At 42.0% G+C, this 23,723-nt stretch overlaps 1 protein-coding gene across 3 annotated transcripts in view; it reads left to right on the forward strand.

Moving 5' to 3' along the window:
* The window catches only part of ppfibp2b (PPFIA binding protein 2b), an 81,389-nt gene that overhangs the window by 12,240 nt on the left and 45,426 nt on the right, over positions 1–23,723 (forward strand). For all 3 annotated transcript variants that reach the window (XM_079162372.1, XM_079162370.1, XM_079162371.1), the window contains exons 2-3: positions 17,820–17,916; positions 22,621–22,829. In XM_079162372.1, coding sequence (XP_079018498.1) covers positions 17,835–17,916; positions 22,621–22,829 — 291 coding nt within the window. In that variant the 5' untranslated portion in view covers positions 17,820–17,834. The remainder of the gene's footprint in view (positions 1–17,819; positions 17,917–22,620; positions 22,830–23,723) is intronic.

Raw genomic sequence — 23,723 nt, forward strand, 5'->3', positions numbered from 1 at the left:
CATTATCTTTAATAGAGCTTCTCTGGAGCTTCTCCACTGGCTGCCATCGCTGACATGAGGCCAGTTGGGTTTCCCTGTGTGTCTCCATCAAGTGGGTCTGATGATCAGTAATACTAGTGAGCTACCTCGAGATAGTGTCCTCTTCTTCATGTTGGCTGTACCTCTTTCTCTTTCTGTTTCTTTTTTACTAGAGGTGCAACGGACAATAAAACCCACAGATCGGATCAGCACAAAAGAAAAAAGGGAGAAAATAGAACTTTTAGAGATCCTTGATCCTGTTTTATTTTGCCGCTGATACTAATTATTGATCATTGATGATCCATATTAACAGATACAGATCCCTTTGTTGTTTGATTAAAGCAGCTGGTCTCTTTTTTTTTGCCACCGTCCCAAAAATCATTTCAACCACTGTGAAGTCAGTAAACCATCAAATATTTTGTAATGTTTTCCTTTAACTTTGTTATAGTCATTTATCGTGTTTCTTACCAAAACATACATTTTACAAGATTACATGAAGACATCATAATGTTATAATTTACCATCGCCCAGGCTTAACAGAGCCTGAACGCATCTTACTGGACCCTTCGTCCGTTAGCCGTTAGCGGTGCTGCCACTGTCCTGTCAATCTAAACCCTGATTGGTTGTTCACAGTGTAACATTATCAGAGATCGGCGACTACAAAGCATAAATGCAGATGTCCTGATCGCATAGACCTTAGCTGTCGGTGCTTTTAGGAGAGTCGTTCCACTGCTGATTACCATAATCGAGCTGCTCTGCCACTAACATCACAAGAATGTAGTCAAACTGGATGATCACAGGGTTGAGTGTGTATGTATGTGACAACAATAGCCTACGAGCTCTCCTTCAGGCCTCGATGGTAAAAGGTGTGCACTCGTCATGTGTGTTTGTTCATCAAGGTGGTAGTGTGTTTCATACGTCTGTCATTAGTAACCATGTGAAATGACTAAGGGTCTTTAGATGAGAAATGAAACCCCAAGGATCATTGCACTGAGGAGTATAGCATAGACACAGTCATGTCTGGACGTGCCCTTTGCTGCAGTCGTTCTGTGGGAGAGTTGTAACTGTTTGAAAGCACACAGTAGAGTTCAGGACCGGGTTGTGAAATGGATTGTTTGTGGATTCTTCCTGTGACTCTGTTAAGCGAGGCACTAGTTGAGTCATGGGAAGACTGGTGTCTGTCTGGGAGTCTGGTGTTCAGAGTTAGCCAACTTTGTACTTCTACATTTTTCCCACCTGACATACTCTTCATGACTCTAATTCATTGTACACATTATAGTGGTGGGGTGTTTTTAAAGTTCAAGTGAACCGTTTCCCTCATGCTCTCATGATGGCCACTGACTGGAAGTCATGTGTATTCTGGTTCATTACCCTCACTCTCAGGGCAAAATAGATTACAGCGGAAATGAGAGCAGGAGTGAACTGGACTGACCAGCGTACAGAACAGAAAGAATCAGATAATACATAGAGATGAATGCAATGCTCTTAAACAGGATTAGGATGGTGTAGAACAGAGCAGTACAGATGAGTCCCATATGTTCCTGCACCCCCAGCAACCATGTATCACAGAGAAGATCATGTAAGCAGTGTGCAAGCCCACCGACTCCTCACTGAGCCCCCTCACTCACTAAATATCTCCCTGTCTTCACAGAGCAGTTACTGCAGGTGTGACACATGAGCATTGTGTTTGTTCATAATGTAGTATCTAGTCTGAAGCACTTTGTGTTTTGTTTGTGAGTGTGTACATGTGCAGCACGGCTGACCTCAGTGTTGGTGGCTGCTGTACATAGCTGCTATATAAAGCTGCAGGCAGAATCACTAACGTGCTCATTCTTCATCATCACAGCCTCATCTGCTAACTACTGGCACATCATTACATTTTTGCTAGTCGCTCACGTAGCTCTATCTGTGAAGCATCTTAGCTGTAATACATCAAGGAACTGATGCCTTAGAACTTTCTGCACCCCAAGTTTGTCCAAACTGTACAACTGTTTTTAACTGTAGCTTTAGTTACAACGTATACATTCGCACCAGCATATATGGTGTCCACAGTTTTTCAAAATTGGGTAACTTTGTACAATTTGGGAGAGTGTACACATAAACAAAAAAACACATCAGACAGAGGTCGATGATGTTTGCTAAGCTAAATCAACGTTACAGGGTCATTCATTCGCTATTCCACAAAATCTGTTCATAATGGTTTTACGTGTCTCACCCACTTGTTTCTCTGAAGGCGAAGGGAAAAAGTGATCCTTTCCATAACATAGATGTTATTTACTGTTTCTATCCACTCCTGTATCGTGGGGGGCTCAGGAAGCAACCAGCGGCTTGTGAGCGCTTTTTTACAGTTATTAAACTGCCAAACAGGTATTCATCTGGACGCCCTGTTTGGAAATCAAATTTTCCTAAGAATAATGTGGAAAATTGCAGGGGCAGGTCAGTGTTAAGTATGCTTTTTATTATTTTATGAAGCTCTGCCCAGAAAGGTTTTATCACTGGACACTCCCAAAATACATGCCAGTGATTTGCTTCCGGAGCCCCACACCGTCTCCAACATGTAGCATCCCCTCCAGCGAAGCGGGCCTTCTGCTTCGGTGTGATAAAGAAACGAATAACACACTTCCACGCAAATTCCCGTCACACATGAGAATTGGTGCATTTCCATTGAAATGTACACACATCTAACCAGTCCTCGTTTGACATTGAGAGGTTACCTTCTCTTTCCCATCTTTCCTTAACATATCCTGCATTGTGGGATTTGTTGGTTATAAGGCCTTTGTCGGATCTAGAGATATTCCCTTATTTTAATCATTTTGGTAGGCATCGAGAAATATTCTCAGTATTGGGTCATCAAGGTCTGTTGTATTTCTAATGTTATGCTCAAAATGGTTGCGTATCTGGAGGTATCTATAACAATCTGATTTTTCAAGAGAATATATTTTCCTCAGGTGTTCAAAGTCCTTTAGTTGTCCCTTTTCTGTCAGGGAATAGAATGTTGTTTTACCTTTTGGGATCCAGGATTTAAATCTATGGTCCATTTCATTTGGTTTGAACCCCGGATCAAAGGCACACCATTGAAGTATTTGTAGTTTATGATCTAGTTTATATTCTCCTCTTATCACGTTCTAGCTTTTTAAATGGAATTTGATCCATGGATTTTGTAAATTGTCTATAAGTTTTCGTGGGCCAATACTGCATGAATTGGGGATCATTCATAATAGAGAGTTCAATATCTTTCCACCTGGCACAATAAAATGGGGTACACGTGTTAATTAAGGGTTTAATCTGGACAGCATAGAAGTAATCCTTAAAATTGGGTAGACCCATTCCTCCTTCCTCTTTTGGGAGTTGTAGAGTTTTCAATTTAATCCTTGTTTCTTTCCCTTGCCAAATAAATCTTGAAAGGATTTTATCCAATTCAGAGAATTATTTTGGGGGAATTTCTACAGGAAGTGCTTGAAATAGGAACAGATATCATGGAAGAATATTACAGAGTCAATTCTATGGCTTACTCGCTTTTTTAAACTTTGTTATTTGTGCTTTTATGTGTGAATATTTATGCTGCCCGTCTTGGCCACAACAAGCACCAGTAATAAAAGATCAATAAAGTCAACAATAATGCACATAATAGGCAACAGAGGATAGCTCAGCAATTGAAATTGGGAAAGATAAGATGCAGTAGTAGTTCAAGTGAATAGGCTGGTTTAAAAAGATGGGTTATAGAAGCCGCTGATAATATGTCAGTGTTGTGTTTAAAGCTTGGCCTGTGGCCAAAACTCATTTAAAATGCAACTTGAATTGTTTTTCTCACCTGAAGTTTAACTGAAGTATTCCTCAAATCTATTTAAAAGATTTTTTACTGCATGATGTGTCAGGGAGACAGACATACCCTATAAACAAGACAGCAGACCTTTTTCATAACAGAAAGATCACATCTATGATCAAGAACACTCTATTAAGGGGAGCCAGTGGCTGGGCTGTACTATCGTTCGTTCATGGAACATCATTAATGTTAGTAGTTACTGTGCTCTTCCTGCTATAGCAGGTCCAAATCTCTGCAAGGAAAAGCGTCTTCTGTAAACCCTTATTTGAACTTGCCTTGGACTTGTGACCAGGCGTCACTCAGGTATCATTTCACTGGGTTTGTTAGTACATTTGTGCTTATACTGTATGTCAGTAACTCCTAGCTCATGCAGCCCTCTGTGGAGATGGGATACCAGAAGGCTGTGCTGCAGAAAAGAAGAGTTGTTTGTTAACTTCCTCAAGTGCATCAGTAGTTTGTAGCAGTTTATCAGCTTGTTGAGGAGCAGTGTAGAGCAGTAATGAACAGTAAGGGTCCTGATGGCGCTTATCATGAAGCTGATAGCAGCACAGCCACTTGTCTAAAGCAGACAGGGAGATAGCATAGCTTTTAGCTGCCTCGCTCTCTCTCTGTCTGTCTGTCTCTCTCTCTGTCTGTCTGTCTGTCTGTCTGTCTGTCTCTCTCTCTGTCTGTCTGTCTCTCTGTCTGTCTGTCTGTCTGTCTGTCTCTCTCTGTCTGTCTGTCTCTCTGTCTGTCTGTCTCTCTCTCTCTCTCTCTCGCTCTCTCTCGCTCTCTCTCTGTCTCTCTCTCTCGCTCTCTCGCTCTCTCTCTCTCTCTGTCTGTCTGTCTGTCTGTCTCTCTCTGTCTGTCTGTCTCTCTGTCTGTCTGTCTCTCTCTCTCTCTCTCTCTCTCTCTCTCGCTCTCTCTCGCTCTCTCTCTGTCTCTCTCTCTCGCTCTCTCGCTCTCTCTCTCTGTCTGTCTGTCTCTCTGTCTCTCTCTCTCGCTCTCTCTCTCTCTGTCTCTCTCTGGTGGAGAGCGTGGTTGTGAGCGTGGAGAGTGTTGCTTAATGTTGGATTGTGGTGGTTAATGGTTGTTGTCGGTGTATTTTGGTGTGATTAGTTGTGTTTTGGCGGACAGAGAACCGTGTTTCTTGTCAGGGATGGCGTCCTCTGAGACGCCGTCCCTGTCTTTGAGGCATGGAGTTCAGGTTCAGCCCGACCCGTGTGCCCCGGTGGTAAAGGACAGGAGGACAGCCAGGTGAGTACTGGAGGACAGGTGGAGACAGGTATGAAACAGGAAACAGTAAAACCAAAAGAAAAGTGTGAGAGTGGAACAGCTGTTAAAGATGTTGTGATGTGGACATGGAGGGAGACGAGGAGCGGCTCAAAGACCGTCATCTGAAGAGGAAAATTAAGGGAAACAGTGGGAGCTCACAGGCAAAGAAAGTGGCAATGAAAGGAAGTAGAGGAGCAGCAGAGTCTGAGTCCAGTCTGGAGGAGGACTCTGCTGCTGACAGTGAGTCCTCTGAATACAGGTCTAGCAGGAGCTCCAGAGGCTACAGTGTGGAGAAAATAAAGGGTCTTCTGCAGAAAACTAAAAATCTGAAGGGAGTTAAAGTGGAGGAATACTTCTCTGACAAAGAGAAGCTCTCCAACTCTGCCAGGTCACATATGAGCAGAAAAGACAGAGGAGGTTTCACAGAGCAGGAAGGCTACAGACTAAAGAAAATAGTTCAGAAAATAAACAAAGAGCTGAACAATGATGGTGGGGATGATTATGAATCTCACAGCCTATTTTCAAGTCAAAGATAATGTTCTGTTTGTTGGATTTTATATATTTAACCATGAGTCTTTTAAACATCAGCATCTTAAATGTAAATGGAGCCAGAGACTCAGCGAAGAGGTCTCTACTGATGAAGATCAAAGGGACAGATGTGATGTTTCTACAAGAGACTCACAGTGACTCGGCCAACGAGACTGAAAGGAAGAGAGAGTGCTGAGCCACAGGAGCACCACCAGTGGGGGGGTGGGGATCCTCTTCTCCAAAAGATTTGCCCCAGAGTCGTTTGAGGTGGAGCAGGTGGTGCAGGGCGGGCTGCTGGTAGTGAGGGCAAAACTTGAGCACTTTAATTTTGTCTTCATGAACGTGTATGCTCCTGTGTCTGGACCTGAACGAGTGTGTTTGTTAAAGGTCTTAAGCAGTGATTTTAGCAGAGTGAATGTGGAGGATTTTTTATTTTGGGGAGGAGATTTTAACTGCACTGAGAATGATTCAATAGACAGGAACCACTTGGAACCTCACGGTCCTTCACAGACAGGACTGAGGCAGCTTGAGGAGCATGAGTTGGTCGACGTGTGGAGGACGATGAATGGTGAGAAAAGACAGTATACGTGGGCTCACTCCAGAGGGAATTTAATTTCCCTCGCTAGATTGGACAGGTTTTATTGTTTTGAACACCATTTCAACATTTTAAAAAAGTGCAGCATGCTGCCTGTCAGTTTTACTGATCACGCTCTGGTTATTTGTAACGTTTTTATCGCTAACGTAAAGTCAAAAAGTGCATACTGGCATTTTAATACAGCTCTTTTAGATGATGCACATTTTAAAGATGTTTTTGAATTTTTTTGGAGCACTTTTAAAGACACAAAACATGATTTTCAATCTTTAAAACAGTGGTGGGATTGTGGGAAGGCATAGATAAAGCAGCTCTGTCAGCAGTACACTCTCAATGTCACACGGGCCATTACCAGATCTATGAAAGATCTGGAGACTGAAATCGTGGCGCTCCAGAGTTTAGCAGAATCCACTGGAAATCAAGATCACATTGAAGATCTCAAGTCTAAAAAGTCTGCTCTTACAGACCTGCTGGGCACTAAGGCTCAGGGGGCGCTGGTTAGGTCCCGCTTCATGGATGCAGCACTGATGGACGCACCGTCCAAGTTCTTCTTGAGCCTGGAGAAGAAGACTGGGCAGAGCAGGTGTATTCACGCTCTACGCTCTGCTTCAGGAAAAGAAATCGGAGACACGAATGAGATCCGGAGGAGAGCAGTGAGCTTTTACTCTGAACTTTACTGTAGTGAACTTACCAATAACAATGAACTGTTTAATTTGTTCTGTGGAGAGCTGCCAAAGATCCCAGAGGACGTGAACGCCGGGTTGGAGGGTCCTCTGGTGACAGATGAACTGTACGCAGCTCTGCAGGGCATGGAGGGGGGGAAGGCCCCCGGAATTGACGGGATCTCAATAGAGCTCTACAAAGAGTTCTGGAGCGTGATGGGAGATCTTTTAACTGTTTTTAATGAGAGTTTTAAGGACATGATGCTGCTGCTCAGTTGCAGGAGAGCGGTAGTAACTCTTTTACCAAAGAAAAGGAGATCTGCAAGAGATCAAGGACTGGCGTCCTGTGTCCCTTCTCTGCTCAGACTACAAGATCCTGTCCAAAGCGCTGGCCAACAGACTAAGAGAAGTGATGGACCAGGTGATCCACCAAGACCAGACCTACTGCGTGCCTGGTAGGAGCATCCTGAAAAATGTGTCCTTAATTCGTGATATTTTGGACATCTCTGGTTCTTTGGGCATTAAAACTGGTCTCATTTCTCTAGACCAGGAAAAGGCTTTTGACCGGGTTGAGCACCCTTACCTCTGGAAGACTCTAGAGAGTTTTGGCCTCAGCTCAGGTCTCATAGCTATGATCAAGGTTTTGTACTAGGACATTGAGAGTGTACTGAAAATGAATGGAGGTCTTAGTGCCCCCTTTAGAGTGTTTAGAGGGGTGAGACAGGGCTGCTCTCTCTCAGGGATGCTGTATGCGCTGACTATCAAACCCATTTATTCCACAGCTGAATGGGGTCTCAGGACCATTATTTAATGAAACAGAGTCTAAACTCTTGGACCTCCACACAGTGAAAGGGAAAACTATCGACACAAACTTTGTAAAAGTGCTCAACAGAAACAAACTGAACCAGAGAGCCGACACTGTGTGGAGACAGAAACTGAACATGGACATTGGTGTGAAGCCAGTTTTGAGGGTTTTATACAAACCTCCTGTTAGAAAGAGAACTGGAGATCTACAGTGGAGGATCTTACACGGTGCTATTGCCGTTAACGCTTTTATCTCTGTCATTAATCCCACTGTTTTTAGTCATTGTCCATTCTGTGAGGCAGTACCACTGTTTTTCCACTGTTTTTATTATTGTGAAAGACTGTAACCTTTTTAACACACTGCAGGGTGTTTTTAAAGGGTTTGGTGAGACCTGGTCCAGGACCACCTTCATTCTAGGAGTCGGCCTCCAAGTGGAAGCTGTTGAACCACTTGGTTGGAGAGGCCAAACTGTCTATTTACACAAGCAGGAAGAACAGAGTAGAGGACAGAGCGGGACAGGAAGCTCTTTCTGTCTTCATTTTTTTGTCTTCCTGTCCTCCTTTTAGATTTTTTAAGAGTATGAACAACATGCAGGATTTCATTAAAAAATGGTGCTACAATGAAGTGATATGTTGCGTGTCTGGAGACGAACTAACATTCAACGCTCATTTCAAAACATTGTGTTTTTTTGTTGATTTGTTTCTATTTAATGCCATGGCGATATTTTTTTCTAAAAATCAAAAATCTCTGTCTCTCTCTCTCTCTCTCTGTCTGTCTGTCTCTCTCTGTCTGTCTCTCTCTGTCTGTCTGTCTCTCTCTGTCTGTCTGTCTGTCTCTGTCTGTCTCTCTCTCTGTCTGTCTGTCTCTCTCTCTGTCTGTCTCTCTGTCTCTGTCTGTCTGTCTCTCTGTCTCTGTCTGTCTCTTAAAGCAGCGGACACACTGCTTTGTTTGTTGTTCTCACACAGGTGCAGTACATGGAAAGTATCTCTGGATATGATTGTTTGCATACAGGCGCCTAGCTGATGTTTGATTTCATCACATACCACGTCCGTGGATAACAGTGTACTGTGTGTTGGGACACTGACTGCCTCAGTGAACCATTCCAACAAGTGAGTTGAAGTCCAGCTTTGGAAAGTGTCTTGTGTTTTGGGGTTTGAAAGTTGAAGCACTCTGTGTTGATTGTGTCAGTAAGCTGCTCTGTTCACATGGAAACTTGGTTCCTCCAGTAAGGTGGTGACCCATGCATTGTTCAGCTTGAGGCTTCACGGAGCATTGACTAATGTGTAAAAGTAGTAATTATATTATTTAGTGTTGAGTGCTAAGCTGAATGACACATTTGTAGTTAAGAACATTAATCCTATCAGCAGCTGATAACATTGTTTTCACTGTCAGTGAAGCTGTCCGCTGTTAACACAACAGACACATAGTGCAGAGGGCCAACTTCCCTTTTGACTCAAGAGCTGTCAACACTGAGGCGGTTGGAGCTGTACCCGAAAGAAACAGGTCACATATTGTTATGTTTGACAAACTGGTTTTTCTGGAGTGTAAAGGCATGTCTTTTGCTACATCGACACTACTAAATATCAAGGAACACAGAAATGTGATTTAACCTCAGGAGACAATCCTGCAATTCAGTTTAACAGCAATTTATTTTTTATACTACAATGAATTGTGACCTCATACTGTAGTTCCCTAAAAATATGGGGAACAATGTTTCAAAACAAGTTTGTAATATCTTCTGTATATCCTACCGACCCCACCACACAATCCCAGCACCTCAACAAATGTAATCACAGAATTCCCGGATTCTTAAAGTCAACATTGGCTGTTTTCTCCAGCATCAGATGAGAATTAGCTTGCCGTTTAAATCGCCTACACAGTGCTCGTCGGTCCCCGGTGCAGGTAGGAGATAGTCTGAAGAAACACACCAACCACTACGGAGCTATTTCAAGTAAGAGGCTTTTGTCTGGGCAGAGATAGGTCATAGTGTGTTTGTAACCTTTTCTTTTTTTAAGTGTAACTGTACTGTTACTGTGTTATTGTGTATTTTATGAGTCACCGAGTCCCGTTTAGTGTTAACTGTTGGGCTTGTTGCTGCTATAATAGGGTTGTTCCATGCTACTGTGCTTTGTTGTGCTTCAATCCGCCACCGCGAGTAAAGTTGGTAAACTGTACTTCAGTAGTTAAAGGTCCTGTGCTGTGGCTGCTGGTTGTGTGGTTTTGTTGCCTAAACCTAACCAAACTGCTACTGAATACTGAAATTAATATTAATTAAAAAGTTTGACCCATTCATCCACCACAACTTACTCCTTACACATACTTTGTTGCTCTTTATACCACTACTATTACTATTACTATTACTACTACTATCTTTTCTGTCAGAAAGGGCTTTGTGGCAAAAAGCATTTTGGCTTTCTAGCTTTTGCTAAATTAAGTAATATATTCAACTTGTTCGGGTGTGAATAGCCTTATAGCCTGGTACAAATTAACGCTTTGGTAATAAAAACAATACAATGATTATTTATTGTGCAATTATTATATAGAGGATAATACACCTGGCACTGGTGAACTACTGTAGCTGTCATATCATAATTGCTGTCTAACCATTTGACTATACAGTAACAACATTCTAATGTAAAAGTAGGTTTTTATATAAACATCTTAAATATCTTTATAATATATATACAAAATATAAAGGTGGCCCTGAGAGCTTAACACATATGGAAATATTCACCAGTTTGACAACACATGCATAGCATTTAGAAATAAAAACACTGCAAAAAAACAGAAAGCAATCAAATACAAAATCACCCTGCAAAAAACAGATAATATAACAAAAACAGACACATCCTGCAGAAAAACAGAACACAACCAAATACAGAAACATCCAGCAAAACAGCAGAAAACACCGCCAAATACAGAAACTCCCTGTTAGAAAAATAAAAAACCAACAGAAAAGACCAAATGTTTTTTTTAGTTTATAAATAAATGCAACACTTTTGTTGTCTTTTAAATTGATTAACATGTTTTCTTCATTTGCATTTGTTTTGTCCATATGCATTTTTCTGAAGTTACACAAGTATATTGAACACCGTACACCGTACTCTCTGGGACACCGTACAAATCTCAGTTAAAAAGCTGTCCTAAGCAAAAGAAAAGAATACAGGACAGTTGTTTATGTCCCTGTTGCAAATGGGTTTGTAACATTTCATTCTCAAGTAAAATATAACGTGGCTAAAGAAAACATCAAAGTGTTACAGTGAAAGATTTGTATCCAAATTTAAAAACTTTGAATTAATTCCATTGATGAGGCATTTCTTTACCAATATTTAACCAAAATCACGAGAAGATCCAGAGAACCTTACCCAAACAGACACACCCTCACTATTCACTTTCCTCCCTCTCACTGTCGTTCCCACAAGCACACACACGCAAATGCATTCACACACATAGTAGTTATATAAATTGCACAATATGAAGACGGTGGGCAGGATTGTGACAGTTTGTCTCGTCAACTGTGCTGGAACAGGAGAGCGATCTCTAAATCAGCACCTTTAGTGTCACAATGGAAAAAAGAATAATGAAAAAGCCGCAATTTCCTTGCTTACCTGCACTTTGTCTTTCTCAAACTGCCTCTCACTCACTCACTCACTCACTCACTCACTCACAAACAAACAAACAAACAAACACACTGTTGTAACTGCTGTTGAACAGTGGCACCTTGTCAGAGTGTCTGAATTGCGCTGTCACCGCCTGTCGTAACAATAGTAATAGGGGGTTGTTGGGAACGAAAAGGAGCATGTTTGAGTTATCAGCATATAAGAAAACTAAATGATTGACATCAATATAATTATTAATGTCAGTAAGATTATTAACGATTATTAATAATAACGGGGCACCACCCTGCGAACAGGGACCAATAACCAAATGATAAACTAAGTCTCATAATTAGTATTCAATGTCAACAGTCAAAGTACTATTATACATTCAGAGTGAAAGTGAAGGTTTTAGTTTGAGCAACAGACCACATATCCAGCTATTATCACAATACATGCACAAAGTAATCACAGACAGCTGCTCTTTAAAATATAACAGAGTTTATTAAGTTCCAATAATAATGATCTAGTCAACTAATATCTAAACTAACAACAAAACTATACATTCATGAGCACGCTATCTAAAATCAACAAACTATGGTGGGGGGGGAGTGTGTGTGTGTGTGTGTGCGTGTGTGTGTGTGTGCGCGTGTGTGTGTGTGTGTGTGTGTGTGTGTGTGTGTGTGTGTGTGTGTGTGTGTGTGTGTGTGTGTGTGTGTGTATAGGGGGGAGGGGCGAGAGAACAGCTCAGACAACGTATGACGTAATCTGAAACGTGGCGACGTCTCTCGCGAAACCACAAGATGGCACGAGACTCTACAATGGTGGTAGACAATAGAGATCTCGTTATCTACACGTGTCTGAGGCCGTTAGCACAACCCCGGAGCTACATTAGCTTAAAGCTACATGTGTGTGTGGGTTAGTAAAAGAAGAGAGAAAGCAAACGAAACAAAAGGGATCCTCCAAAAACAGATTAAGATCCTCCCCGCCGTGGTGGAGTACGGAAGATTGTCCTCTCAGCTACAGAAGCAAAGCTGACGACTCTTTGATTGCCCAGTCGCGGTTCTGACCTCTGAACTGATGAGAAACAACTTCCGGTCTTGCCAGCGGTGAATTATCTCAACACAAACAAGATAATAAACCCAATAACCTAACTCTGCCCAGACTCTACTTGCCTTACTATGAGTCGATTTCATGGCGGCCGATGCGGTCCTTCTGAGTCCTTGGCTGACTCAGGTTGCGCGGCTCCGTGCGGTGCAGTGATACAACTATCTGTGCGTCAGAGAATTTCTTCGGCTCGTTAGGGAATCTTTCTTTCCTTACAGCTGGAACAAAGGCGGCTTGGGTGGAGAGGTGAAATGTGCTTCTCTCTCTCTGAAGAATCCGTTTCTTCACTTCTGCAGGAAAATTGTCCGCTTCCTCTTCCAGGAAGCGAAACAAAAACAAAACAAACAGTCCAGTAGATTCGTCCAGCGAATATAAAACTGTTTAAAACCCAGGATTTTCTTTTAAACACAGCAACGTTGCGTGCTTCCTTTCACCGACACAACGTCAGCGGGATAAGCAAAGAGTTGGGGAAGCAAGGCTGTTTTATAGAAACAAGGGCTGAACCACAGGGGCCCTGGGGTGTCTATGGCCCTCGGCCAATTAGATTGCAGTGTTGATGTTTTTTTTGCTTTCGCATCTGAACATTGCTCTTATCACAAACCCAAATCAGGCTTTAGGTTGCTCTGCAAACAGGAAGGCCTAATTCCTTTGTCTCAAAGCACATGGCGAGGCACATGGGGTACATCCCAAGTCTCTTAATTGTCATTTCCTCGCTCCTCGCTTGAACCAGAAGTTGTTCTGCGCCGCCATATTGACGGCCGTCCCAAAGCTCTTATTTAGCTCTGAGGAGTGAGGATCGAGGATCGAGGAGGGATCTCTGAGGAGCCATGAGCGAGGAACCACGAGAACAGACTTCCAGGAAGTGTTTTAACGGCCGACACGCCCCCTCATTGTTCATCAGTTATGTGATTGGATGCTGCAGCTGATTGGACTGACTGAGTTTAACACCAGAGTGAAGACCGATCACAGATTAAACTCTAGTTTATGTTTGATTAGTTTTCTGATTCACCGTCTGGTTTAAATATATGTTCATTGTAAACTAAACAACAAAAGGAGCACAAACAACTTTCTTCATTTATTAGAAAGATTTCTGTTTTCATGATCTGATATTTCCCTCAATAATTTTTATTATGAAACAATTAAAGTGAGTTTTTACATCATTTATCATCATTTCATTCAGTCACGTGAGGCTGATCATTCCTGAGTGTTTGAGTTTTATTATTTAAGAGAAACAATAATCATTTTCTGGGTTATTTAATAATGACGTCCCAGTGACAATTTCAAAACGTACAGATGCAAATAATTCATAAATAAGATGATCGCATTCCGCCGGTAGAAATCGGTCCAGCACTTATAAACAGAACACAGACACAGTTTGTTAACACTACAGAGAGAAAACACCTCTACAGTCATGATTACTGTGTGTCTTTATTAGTTACTATTATTAAGTGCAGTGATCATGTGAACAGACACAAACTTCTCTAAAGTCTCTCCAGCTGTTAAAGCCGACTAACAGCTGATCCAGCTGTGATCAGCTGATCCGTCATCAGAAACAGACGTCGCTTCACTTGACACAACTGAGGAAAGGACGTCTCATGCCTCTTCAAATATATTTCCTTGTTTCGTCTCTCCTCGCATGGTTTCCTTGGTGGGAGGGACTAAGACGCAAGGAAAGGAGCCAAGTGAGGGAAACGGGGATGCAATTAAGAGACTTGGCATATACCCATTGTCAGATCCCAACAGGGCCATTTATAATTGACAATAAAAATACCAGATTTCTTTCAAATACACACATCTGTATCTATACACACTTATGCATCATAGGAGCAGATGAATGCTTTGGCTGAAAATGGTAGAATGGTTACACGTTACTGTAAGTACATTGCCTGTGTTTATACAGATTAACTGTCAGCGGCTATGAGCTATGATTGTGAAAGTTAGTGCTATAATCCTTAGGCGTCTGTAGATAACATCACTGTCCTTCCTCTTGATCTCTGCATAGTGATGTCTATTTGTCTCTAAGTCAGCATGACAGCAAAACAGAGGGATGAGAGCCTTGAAGGAGAGATGACATAAAAGTGATGAGTGCAAGGCCAAGGAGGAATGACAGGAGGGAGGAGGGGCGCGGTGAAAAGCCGGAAAGAAGGATAACAGGAGATAGAGGGGCAGCCAGAGGCAGCAACGACCGATGGAAAGTCAATCCAGCTTCGAGGAATATTTGTGCTAAACTGTTCCTGGCTTTATGTAGTGTTCATGTTACATACATGGGTTGTATGGGTTACATGCATATACAAATCAAATAAACACACAGGCCATCTCTACTGTCATGGTTCTGTTTCTTAGGCCCTCTCTGATGTACATTACATTACAGTTATTTAGCAGACGCTTTTATCCAAAGTGACTTACAATAAGTGTATTCAACATAGGTATTCAAGAGAACTACTAGTCACCAGAAGTCATAAGTGCATCTCCTTTGTTAAACAAGCATCTAAGAGCATAAACCAGAGCAAACATACAGTGCAGAAACAAAATCAATACGAATACAATAAGTGCAACAAACTAGTATGAATACAGTAAGTGCTAAGAGGAAGGCTCAGGGTAGCACTTCTTGAAGAGGTGAGTTTTCAGCCTGATGAAAGATGGGCAGCGACTCTGCTGTCCTGACGTCAGTGAGGAGTTCATTCCACCACTGTGGGGCCAGGACAGAAAACAGCCGCGACCGGGTCGATCGGCCGCATGGACCTCTGAGCGACGGGGGAACCAATCGCCCCAAAGCAGCAGAGCAAAGTGGTCGGGCGGGGGTGTAGGGCTTGACCATGGCCTGGAGATAGGAAGGAGCTGTTCCTTTCACTGCCCTGTAGGCTAGCACCAGAGTCTGAAACTGGATGCGAGCTCTTACAGGGAGCCAGTTTAGGAAACGGAGAAGGGAAGTTGCGTGGGAGAACTTGGGGTGATTGAACACCAGGCGAGCTGCAGCTTACTGGACAAGCTCCAGAGGTCTGATGGCCGACGCCGGGGCTCCGGCAAGCAGAGAGTTGCAGTAGTCCAGGCGGGAGATGACCAGAGCCTGGATGAGCACCTGCGCCGTCTCCTCAGTGAGGAAGGGGCGAATCCTCCTGATGTTGTACAGCAGGAATCTGCAGGAGCGTGCAACCAATGCAATGTTTGCTGAGAATGTAAACCTGTCATGGTTCTGTTTCTGAGGTCTTCTCTAGTGTAAACCTGTCATGGTACTGTTTCTGAGGTCCTCTCTAGTGTAAACCTGTCATGGTTCTGTTTCTGAGGTCCTCTCTAGTGTAAACCTGTCATGGTTCTGTTTCTGAGGTCTTCTCTAGTGTAAACCTGTCATGGTACTGTTTCTGAGGTCTTCTCTAGTGTAAACCTGTCATGGTTCTGTTTCTGAGGTCCTCTCTAGTGTAAACCTGTCATGGTTCTGTTTCTGAGGTCTTCTCTAGTGTAAACCTGTCATGGTTCTGTTTCTGAGGTCTTCTCTAGTGTAAACCTGTCATGGTACTGTTTCTGAGGTCTTCTCTAGTGTAAACCTGTCATGGTTCTGTTTCTGAGGTCCTCTCTAGTGTAAACCTGTCATGGTTCTGTTTCTGAGGTCTTCTCTAGTGTAAACCTGTCATGGTACTGTTTCTGAGGTCTTCTCTAGTGTAAACCTGTCATGGTTCTGTTTCTGAGGTCCTCTCTAGTGTAAACCTGTCATGGTTCTGTTTCTGAGGTCTTCTCTAGTGTAAACCTGTCATGGTACTGTTTCTGAGGTCCTCTCTAGTGTAAACCTGTCATGGTTCTGTTTCTGAGGTCTTCTCTAGTGTAAACCTGTCATGGTACTGTTTCTGAGGTCTTCTCTAGTGTAAACCTGTCATGGTACTGTTTCTGAGGTCTTCTCTAGTGTAAACCTGTCATGGTTCTGTTTCTGAGGTCTTCTCTAGTGTAAACCTGTCATGGTTCTGTTTCTGAGGTCTTCTCTAGTGTAAACCTGTCATGGTTCTGTTTCTGAGGTCTTCTCTAGTGTAAACCTGTCATGGTTCTGTTTCTGAGGTCTTCTCTAGTGTAAACCTGTCATGGTTCTGTTTCTGAGGTCCTCTCTAGTGTAAACCTGTCATGGTTCTGTTTCTGAGGTCTTCTCTAGTGTAAACCTGTCATGGTTCTGTTTCTGAGGTCCTCTCTAGTGTAAACCTGTCATGGTTCTGTTTCTGAGGTCTTCTCTAGTGTAAACCTGTCATGGTTCTGTTTCTGAGGTCTTCTCTAGTGTAAACCTGTCATGGTACTGTTTCTGAGGTCTTCTCTAGTGTAAACCTGTCATGGTTCTGTTTCTGAGGTCCTCTCTAGTGTAAACCTGTCATGGTTCTGTTTCTGAGGTCCTCTAGTGTAAACCTGTCATGGTTCTGTTTCTGAGGTCTTCTCTAGTGTAAACCTGTCATGGTTCTGTTTCTGAGGTCTTCTCTAGTGTAAACCTGTCATGGTTCTGTTTCTGAGGTCTTCTCTAGTGTAAACCTGTCATGGTTCTGTTTCTGAGGTCTTCTCTAGTGTAAACCTGTCATGGTTCTGTTTCTGAGGTCTTCCCTAGTGTAAACCTGTCATGGTTCTGTTTCTGAGGTCTTCTCTAGTGTAAACCTGTCATGGTTCTGTTTCTGAGGTCTTCTCTAGTGTAAACCTGTCATGGTACTGTTTCTGAGGTCTTCTCTAGTGTAAACCTGTCATGGTTCTGTTTCTGAGGTCTTCTCTAGTGTAAACCTGTCATGGTTCTGTTTCTGAGGTCTTCTCTAGTGTAAACCTGTCATGGTACTGTTTCTGAGGTCTTCTCTAGTGTAAACCTGTCATGGTTCTGTTTCTGAGGTCCTCTCTAGTGTAAACCTGTCATGGTTCTGTTTCTGAGGTCTTCTCTAGTGTAAACCTGTCATGGTACTGTTTCTGAGGTCTTCTCTAGTGTAAACCTGTCATGGTTCTGTTTCTGAGGTCTTCTCTAGTGTAAACCTGTCATGGTTCTGTTTCTGAGGTCTTCTCTAGTGTAAACCTGTCATGGTTCTGTTTCTGAGGTCCTCTCTAGTGTAAACCTGTCATGGTTCTGTTTCTGAGGTCTTCTCTAGTGTAAACCTGTCATGGTTCTGTTTCTGAGGTCTTCTCTAGTGTAAACCTGTCATGGTTCTGTTTCTGAGGTCTTCTCTAGTGTAAACCTGTCATGGTACTGTTTCTGAGGTCTTCTCTAGTGTAAACCTGTCATGGTTCTGTTTCTGAGGTCCTCTCTAGTGTAAACCTGTCATGGTTCTGTTTCTGAGGTCCTCTCTAGTGTAAACCTGTCATGGTTCTGTTTCTGAGGTCTTCTCTCACATTCCTCTATGAAATGGTAGCATTCTTTTCATAGTCTACTTTACAGCATTTTAAAAGACAGTGCTAAGTTACTGTTAAATCTAATGTTTTTTTTGTACAGAATACCTGAGAGCTGATGCTTCCCGCCATCACCATGGAAACGGAGGCCAGTCATATGCTGGAGGCTGCGCTGGAGCAGATGGATGACATCATTGCAGGTAATAGCTCAGTCAAATCTTTCTGACATTAGAGTTTCTGAAAAATGCGTTTTTCTTCTTGATAAATTGTCTATACTGGTTGTCGTATCTTGAGTGAGATGCTGTGGGTCGATTCTCTACAATCAGAATGAGTATCCCAGCAACTAATATCTGTACACAAAGATGCTTTTCTTTCCATCAGAGAGCACAGTGCTCTGCAAATTACACCGTCATTTGGTTGGTCAGTTGATCAATGATCAATTTTGTCTGGTTTGCTTTAAGAAGCAGCTGAATGTGTCACTGGAGAGGCTCGTAGTCACTTACAACACAGTATGTTCCAATGACTTACTATATAATGATGCTGCTTACACTTTATGACTATTATGGTTTTGCTTTGAGAACCTAACTGTTACCAGTTTGTGCACTTAGGAATATTTCAGAAATGTTCTTTACCATACAACTGACTGATTCCTCAAAGCAGTTTGAGCTCACTGGTTTTCCTTCCACTTCAGTAGTATGGATGATTAAGTGCACATATGTGGTGTTGAGAACATGGTGGCTTAGAGATGGTGTGGGGCTAGAACTTCGCCAAACTTAACAAAACGTCACTGTTTTTTCTTACAAAGTATAGACTTCCCCCAGAGGGATTAGTAAAGAATGCCAGTAAATATTGTCCCCTACCATGCTGACACGGTGGAGTCTTAATGTTTTTTTTTTTTTATTCTTTATTTTTTGACAGTGGCTTAGATTACAAAACATACATCAGCAAAGGAGCAATATTCAATATATGCCGCTCACAATTTTTCAAAATTGGGTACCTTTGTACATTTTGGGAGAGGCAGAGTGTACACAAACAATGGAAGATGTCAGACAGAGGGGGACTTGAGAAAGAGTGGAATAGAGGTTGAATCTATCTGTAAGGGATTTACATATCTCACCCACTTGTTCCACAGTTGAATGAATACCCTTTTCTGAAGACAAAGGGAAAAAGTCATCCTTTCCATAACATAAATGTAAAATACTCTATCTATCCACTCCTGTATCGTGGGGGTTCAGGAAGCAACCAGCGCTTTTTTACAGTAAAATGAAAAACGTGTGTTCATCTGGACACCTTGCTTGAAAATCAATTTGTCTTAAAAAATACTGTGGAAAATTGCAGGGGCAGGTCAGTGTTAAGTATGAGTTGTAATGTCTGCCCAGAAAGGTATATATATATATATACATATGCCAGTGATTTGTTCCTGGACCCCACATCGTCTTGGAGTCTTGATGCTTTAATGGTGTGTGCACGTCTTCATCTGATCAGCTCACTGTAGTTGTTTTCTCTTTCACTGAAGAAACAATGCTGGAAAAGTTCTGCATTCAAACCCATTTTTACACACACCAGTCAGTAGTTGCGGACGTTCCTCGCTTGCTTCCAGGAAGCTGTAACTGCCTCACAATGGAAGCCTTGCAATTGTTGATCAGTGGAACGCATTAATATGCCAAGTATCTAGAAGTAAATAGGAGGATCAGAGTTTAAAATTCACCCTAGCCTAAACAGTATAAAAGATAAAGATGTAACAATAAGCCTCACAAACAAAAGTCAGTACAAAAGGTACCAGCACTCTGCTATCTTGTTCCCTGTTCTTCTTAAATTCTGCTTCCACCACACATGGTTCCTCTCAGATAAAGACGAGGGTGTGAACAACCTTGTGTAGTCAACTATGATGACACATCATACACCAGTTGCAAATTGGATAATTAGCAACATATTTGGAGCTGTGAGAAGCTGCTGGCTGTGTGAGAGCGTGCTTTTGTAATTACTCTCACTGCATGTTTAACCATGGTGTATAACGAAACAATGATGATACAAATCTAATTTGGCTAGCTGGATAGCTAGTTAGCCATCTGATATCTAGCAGACAGACAGGTTGGATTAGGTCTCTCTCTAGATGAACTGATATCTGTACATTTCTCCTCTCTGTGTGGACTTGTGTCCACCCTTCTGGCAGAGCAAGTAGTTACTAAAACACCGACAAATGTGCATTTGTCTGCTGAGTCCGACTAGCAGGTGTACTGATGCTTCGGTACGTTTGTATCTCCTCATAGAGGACCTATCTACAAGAGACACTACAAAGTTATTAATCCCTCATTTGGGATTTCAGGCCATTTTTACGTCATTGATCAAATTGTGTTTGTCCTGTGGTTTAGCGTTAGTGGCGAGGTAAACAGTGAATGGTATTTAAAAACATTCAGCAGTGCCACTGAAGTGATTGGATGGTTACACAGTACCACATCCATCAGTGACTGGGAGGAGGACATATGAGCATCATTTATAAATATGACTTCATCCAGAGAGTGAGTTAAACAGTGATCACATATTGGGAATCTAAATAGTTACCTTCTCACCTGAAACAACATCAAAACGTAATGACAGCTTATTTTGTATGTTGAATTGTGGGATAGTGTCACACTCCAAAATCCAAGGATTTAAGGATGTGAGTTGACGGGCATATGTTCTTTAGTGACAACCTATGTACGAAATCATAATTCATATGGAGAATGGAATTGGGGCTTAGCTGTAGTCTTTTCTTCAGTTTTGTCGATATGCATATTTATAAGGCTGTATGTTTTTTAAATAAGGAGCTCTATAACTTGTTGAGCCTAATCAACCCTAGTTAATAAGTGATAAAACAGTGACTCATTTTCTGTGGTAACATGTGTGATTGTGTGTGTTGTACTCATGTGTGTGTGCTTTCTTTAGTGTAGCTAGGGTCACGTTTGCTGCAGATTTAACTAATGGAGGGGTACATGTTGAATGTGGTCCACTGATGGTATGTGGGGAAATAAAGGAGCAGAGCAAGTTAGCTTTTCAACCAAGAGAACGTAGAGAGACAGAGAATGGGACTTTGGGTTACTGTGAATTCCTCAAAATGACAAAGTTCAGAATCAACTTACTGTCCCACCTTCTCCTGTGGAACTCAAGTGAACGAAGAGGGTTCACAGCGATTACTGTCAAATCTGAAGCTCATTGCTGCTGTTTGCCCCAAACACGCTGACCTCATTGAGTGCTCTGAGTTTGTTTTTCCGGCTCTCAGTGACCACAAATAGAAATACATTAACAATCCCATTTGTGATAACATCAGCCAATCACTGACAAGGAAATTAGAGACACTTATCAACAGCATTTAGATATGCTTGTTTTATGGCTTTCCATGATCAACAGTTTTTCTCTCTCTGGTTAAGGACCTGGTGGGAATACTAGTGGACGCACTCCACTGGTTAATGACTGATACTGGTATTGTTGTTGATCTCATTGAAATAATACTACCATCTACTGTTGTGTGACTGCAATGTGACCACTCCCCCCATTTCAGAGGGGGCTTCAGAAGAGTGAGCTGCCAGGGATCATAGCAAAACTGACTTTAATATGGAAAACAACACCACACTTCATGAGTTGTGCAAATGATCAGAGACAAAACATAGCCTTAATCCAGATTTAAATAGCTGAAAATGCGTCTGAGATTAGTGGGGTGCACTAGTGTGCGGTGACTGTGACTCGGCAGAGCAGGGTCGTCCTTCAACCAGAGGATCGGTGATTCGATCCCCGGCTCTGCTCTCTCATGTTGATGTGTTCTTGGGCAAGACACTGAACCCCAAGTTGCTCACATAGGCTGTGCCTACGGTGTGTGAATGTTGTATGAATGTTAGTTAGAGTCCTGATGGGCAGGTGACACTGTCATCAGTGTATGAATGGGTGAATGATGACATGTAGTGTTAAAGTGCTTTGAGTGGTCAAGAGACTAGAAAAGAACGAAACAAGTACATTCCATTTACCATTTACATAAGGATACCTTAACTTTGTTATTGTAGACAATTGTCAGCACGGTTGACCTCCCAGTGTAACAAATAATAAAGTAATCACAGTATTGTGTCAGAAATGTACAACAGATCTCCACACCTGAACAATATCAATGAATGATAACTTGTGCTGCTACTGTAGTTATTAAACCTGTGCTTGTGGAGGTGATGTAGTGTGTATCTACACTGAGTTGACAGTGTGTGAATAATGTGTGCTGTGGCCCACAGACACTGCGTGGATGGATGGTGAGATGAATGTGTTTGATTCTGTATTCATATTTTATACTCTGCAACGGACGATTATTTTCATTGGTGATTAATCTGTTGATTTTGAGTTATTTGGTCTATAAAATGTCCGAAGATGTTGAAAAATCGGTGTTATCCAAAGAAGATATTCAGTTCACCATCACCGACAAATTAAGAAAGCAGAAAATATTCACATTTATCTTTTTTCCGTCTTTTTTTCTTTCAAAAATGACTTAAATTAATTTAATAATTGACAACTAATCAATCCATCGTTTCAGCTCTAGTATACACTCATGCCTAAAGTTATATTTGAATATAATGTAAGAGTGAAGAATGTTCATATCATGTATCCTTCCCATCAGGTCATGGGTAAATAGTATTTCCTTGGACTATGTCAAGTGTACAGTGATAACCTTTTTCCTTATGCTTCCTTTGATTTATATCTTTCACTTCTTCTCTTACTCCGAGGCTCTGTTGTACAGAGGCTGCATAGAGATATTCAAGCATAGGTTGCTCTCATTATGTGCTGTTTTTGGACTCTTAGCTTTCCAAGATGCATGCTGCTAATACACTTGTGTTGCAGTCATGTTTCAGTTTTGAATATTGGTATTAATAATCTTTCTACACGCTCTCCAGGTTCAAAAGCAGCAGCGGTGGAGTTCTCTAACAGCATGTATGACCCGGCTTCTCCCGTCAGCGCTGCTCCTCTGCAGGTCGTTCAGTTGGCTGAGGACCTCAAACTTGCCCTGGAGCTCCAACCCAACCAGGACGAGAGGCACGGCCTCAGAGCTCAATTACCTTCAGAAACAGCACAGACCCTCATAGACTGGCTCCAGAGTGGAACTGTGAGTACATTGTGTGCTATGCTTTAAATGAACTTCCATCTTAACATGACATGTTGTCTTATTCGTAGTCTGTTTTCTGCAGCCTCGTCAACTGGAAATGACTCACTGACTGTCTCTGTACCACATCTTCTTACAGTGTTGATGGAGTGGTTTTGTTCTTTTCAAGCAGTCCAACAGAATTTGATTCCAGTGTGTAACATTATTTCAGCATGGTGGACTGTCTGAGTGGACTGTTTGCTGCTTTTTGTTGGTTTGATGAAATAGCTGCTGTCCATTCATTTTTTTTATTAGTTTCCTTTTTCCCACGAAGCATTTTGTTTTGTTTTCTGTCGTTGTAGATCATGTTCTCAGTCTCAGAGAACTACGGTTCTCTTGGAGAAGTTTACTCAACGCCTCCAGAGATTGCATGTGTTTGTAGTCCTGACACATCTAATGTCGTTATCAATATATAATATCAAAAAGTTATTAAATGACTATTTAAAATGCCGGCTAACTCTTTAAATATGTAGCCTAAGCTGCGTGATGTGGCACCACTGCTCTCTTTCTATGAAGCTTAATGAGGCTAATATCATATTTCACAAAGATCTTAGAATCTTCTGATGTCAGCTGTTTAAAACACGGTGGGAAACCCTAAAGTCATGCCTCATAAACCTAATAAATGCATAATGTTGCTAGGTTACTAAGTATTTTTGTGTTAAGCTGTCCAGTTGTGCAGAGAAAACCACACAGTGTCTGTATTGTTTATGAAATTACATTTTATTACAACAGTGAAACTCAACAACAGGCAGAAAGAGAGAGAGAGAGAGCCGAGCTTCATATTGGCAGTGCTCAGAGCGGAACACACAATGACTGTAGTTGCACATATAAAACAGAATAAACACCCTGGAAGTGTAA

Source organism: Pholis gunnellus (assembly GCF_910591455.1).
Source record: "Pholis gunnellus genome assembly, chromosome: 7".
Taxonomy (NCBI): Eukaryota; Metazoa; Chordata; class Actinopteri; order Perciformes; family Pholidae; genus Pholis; species Pholis gunnellus.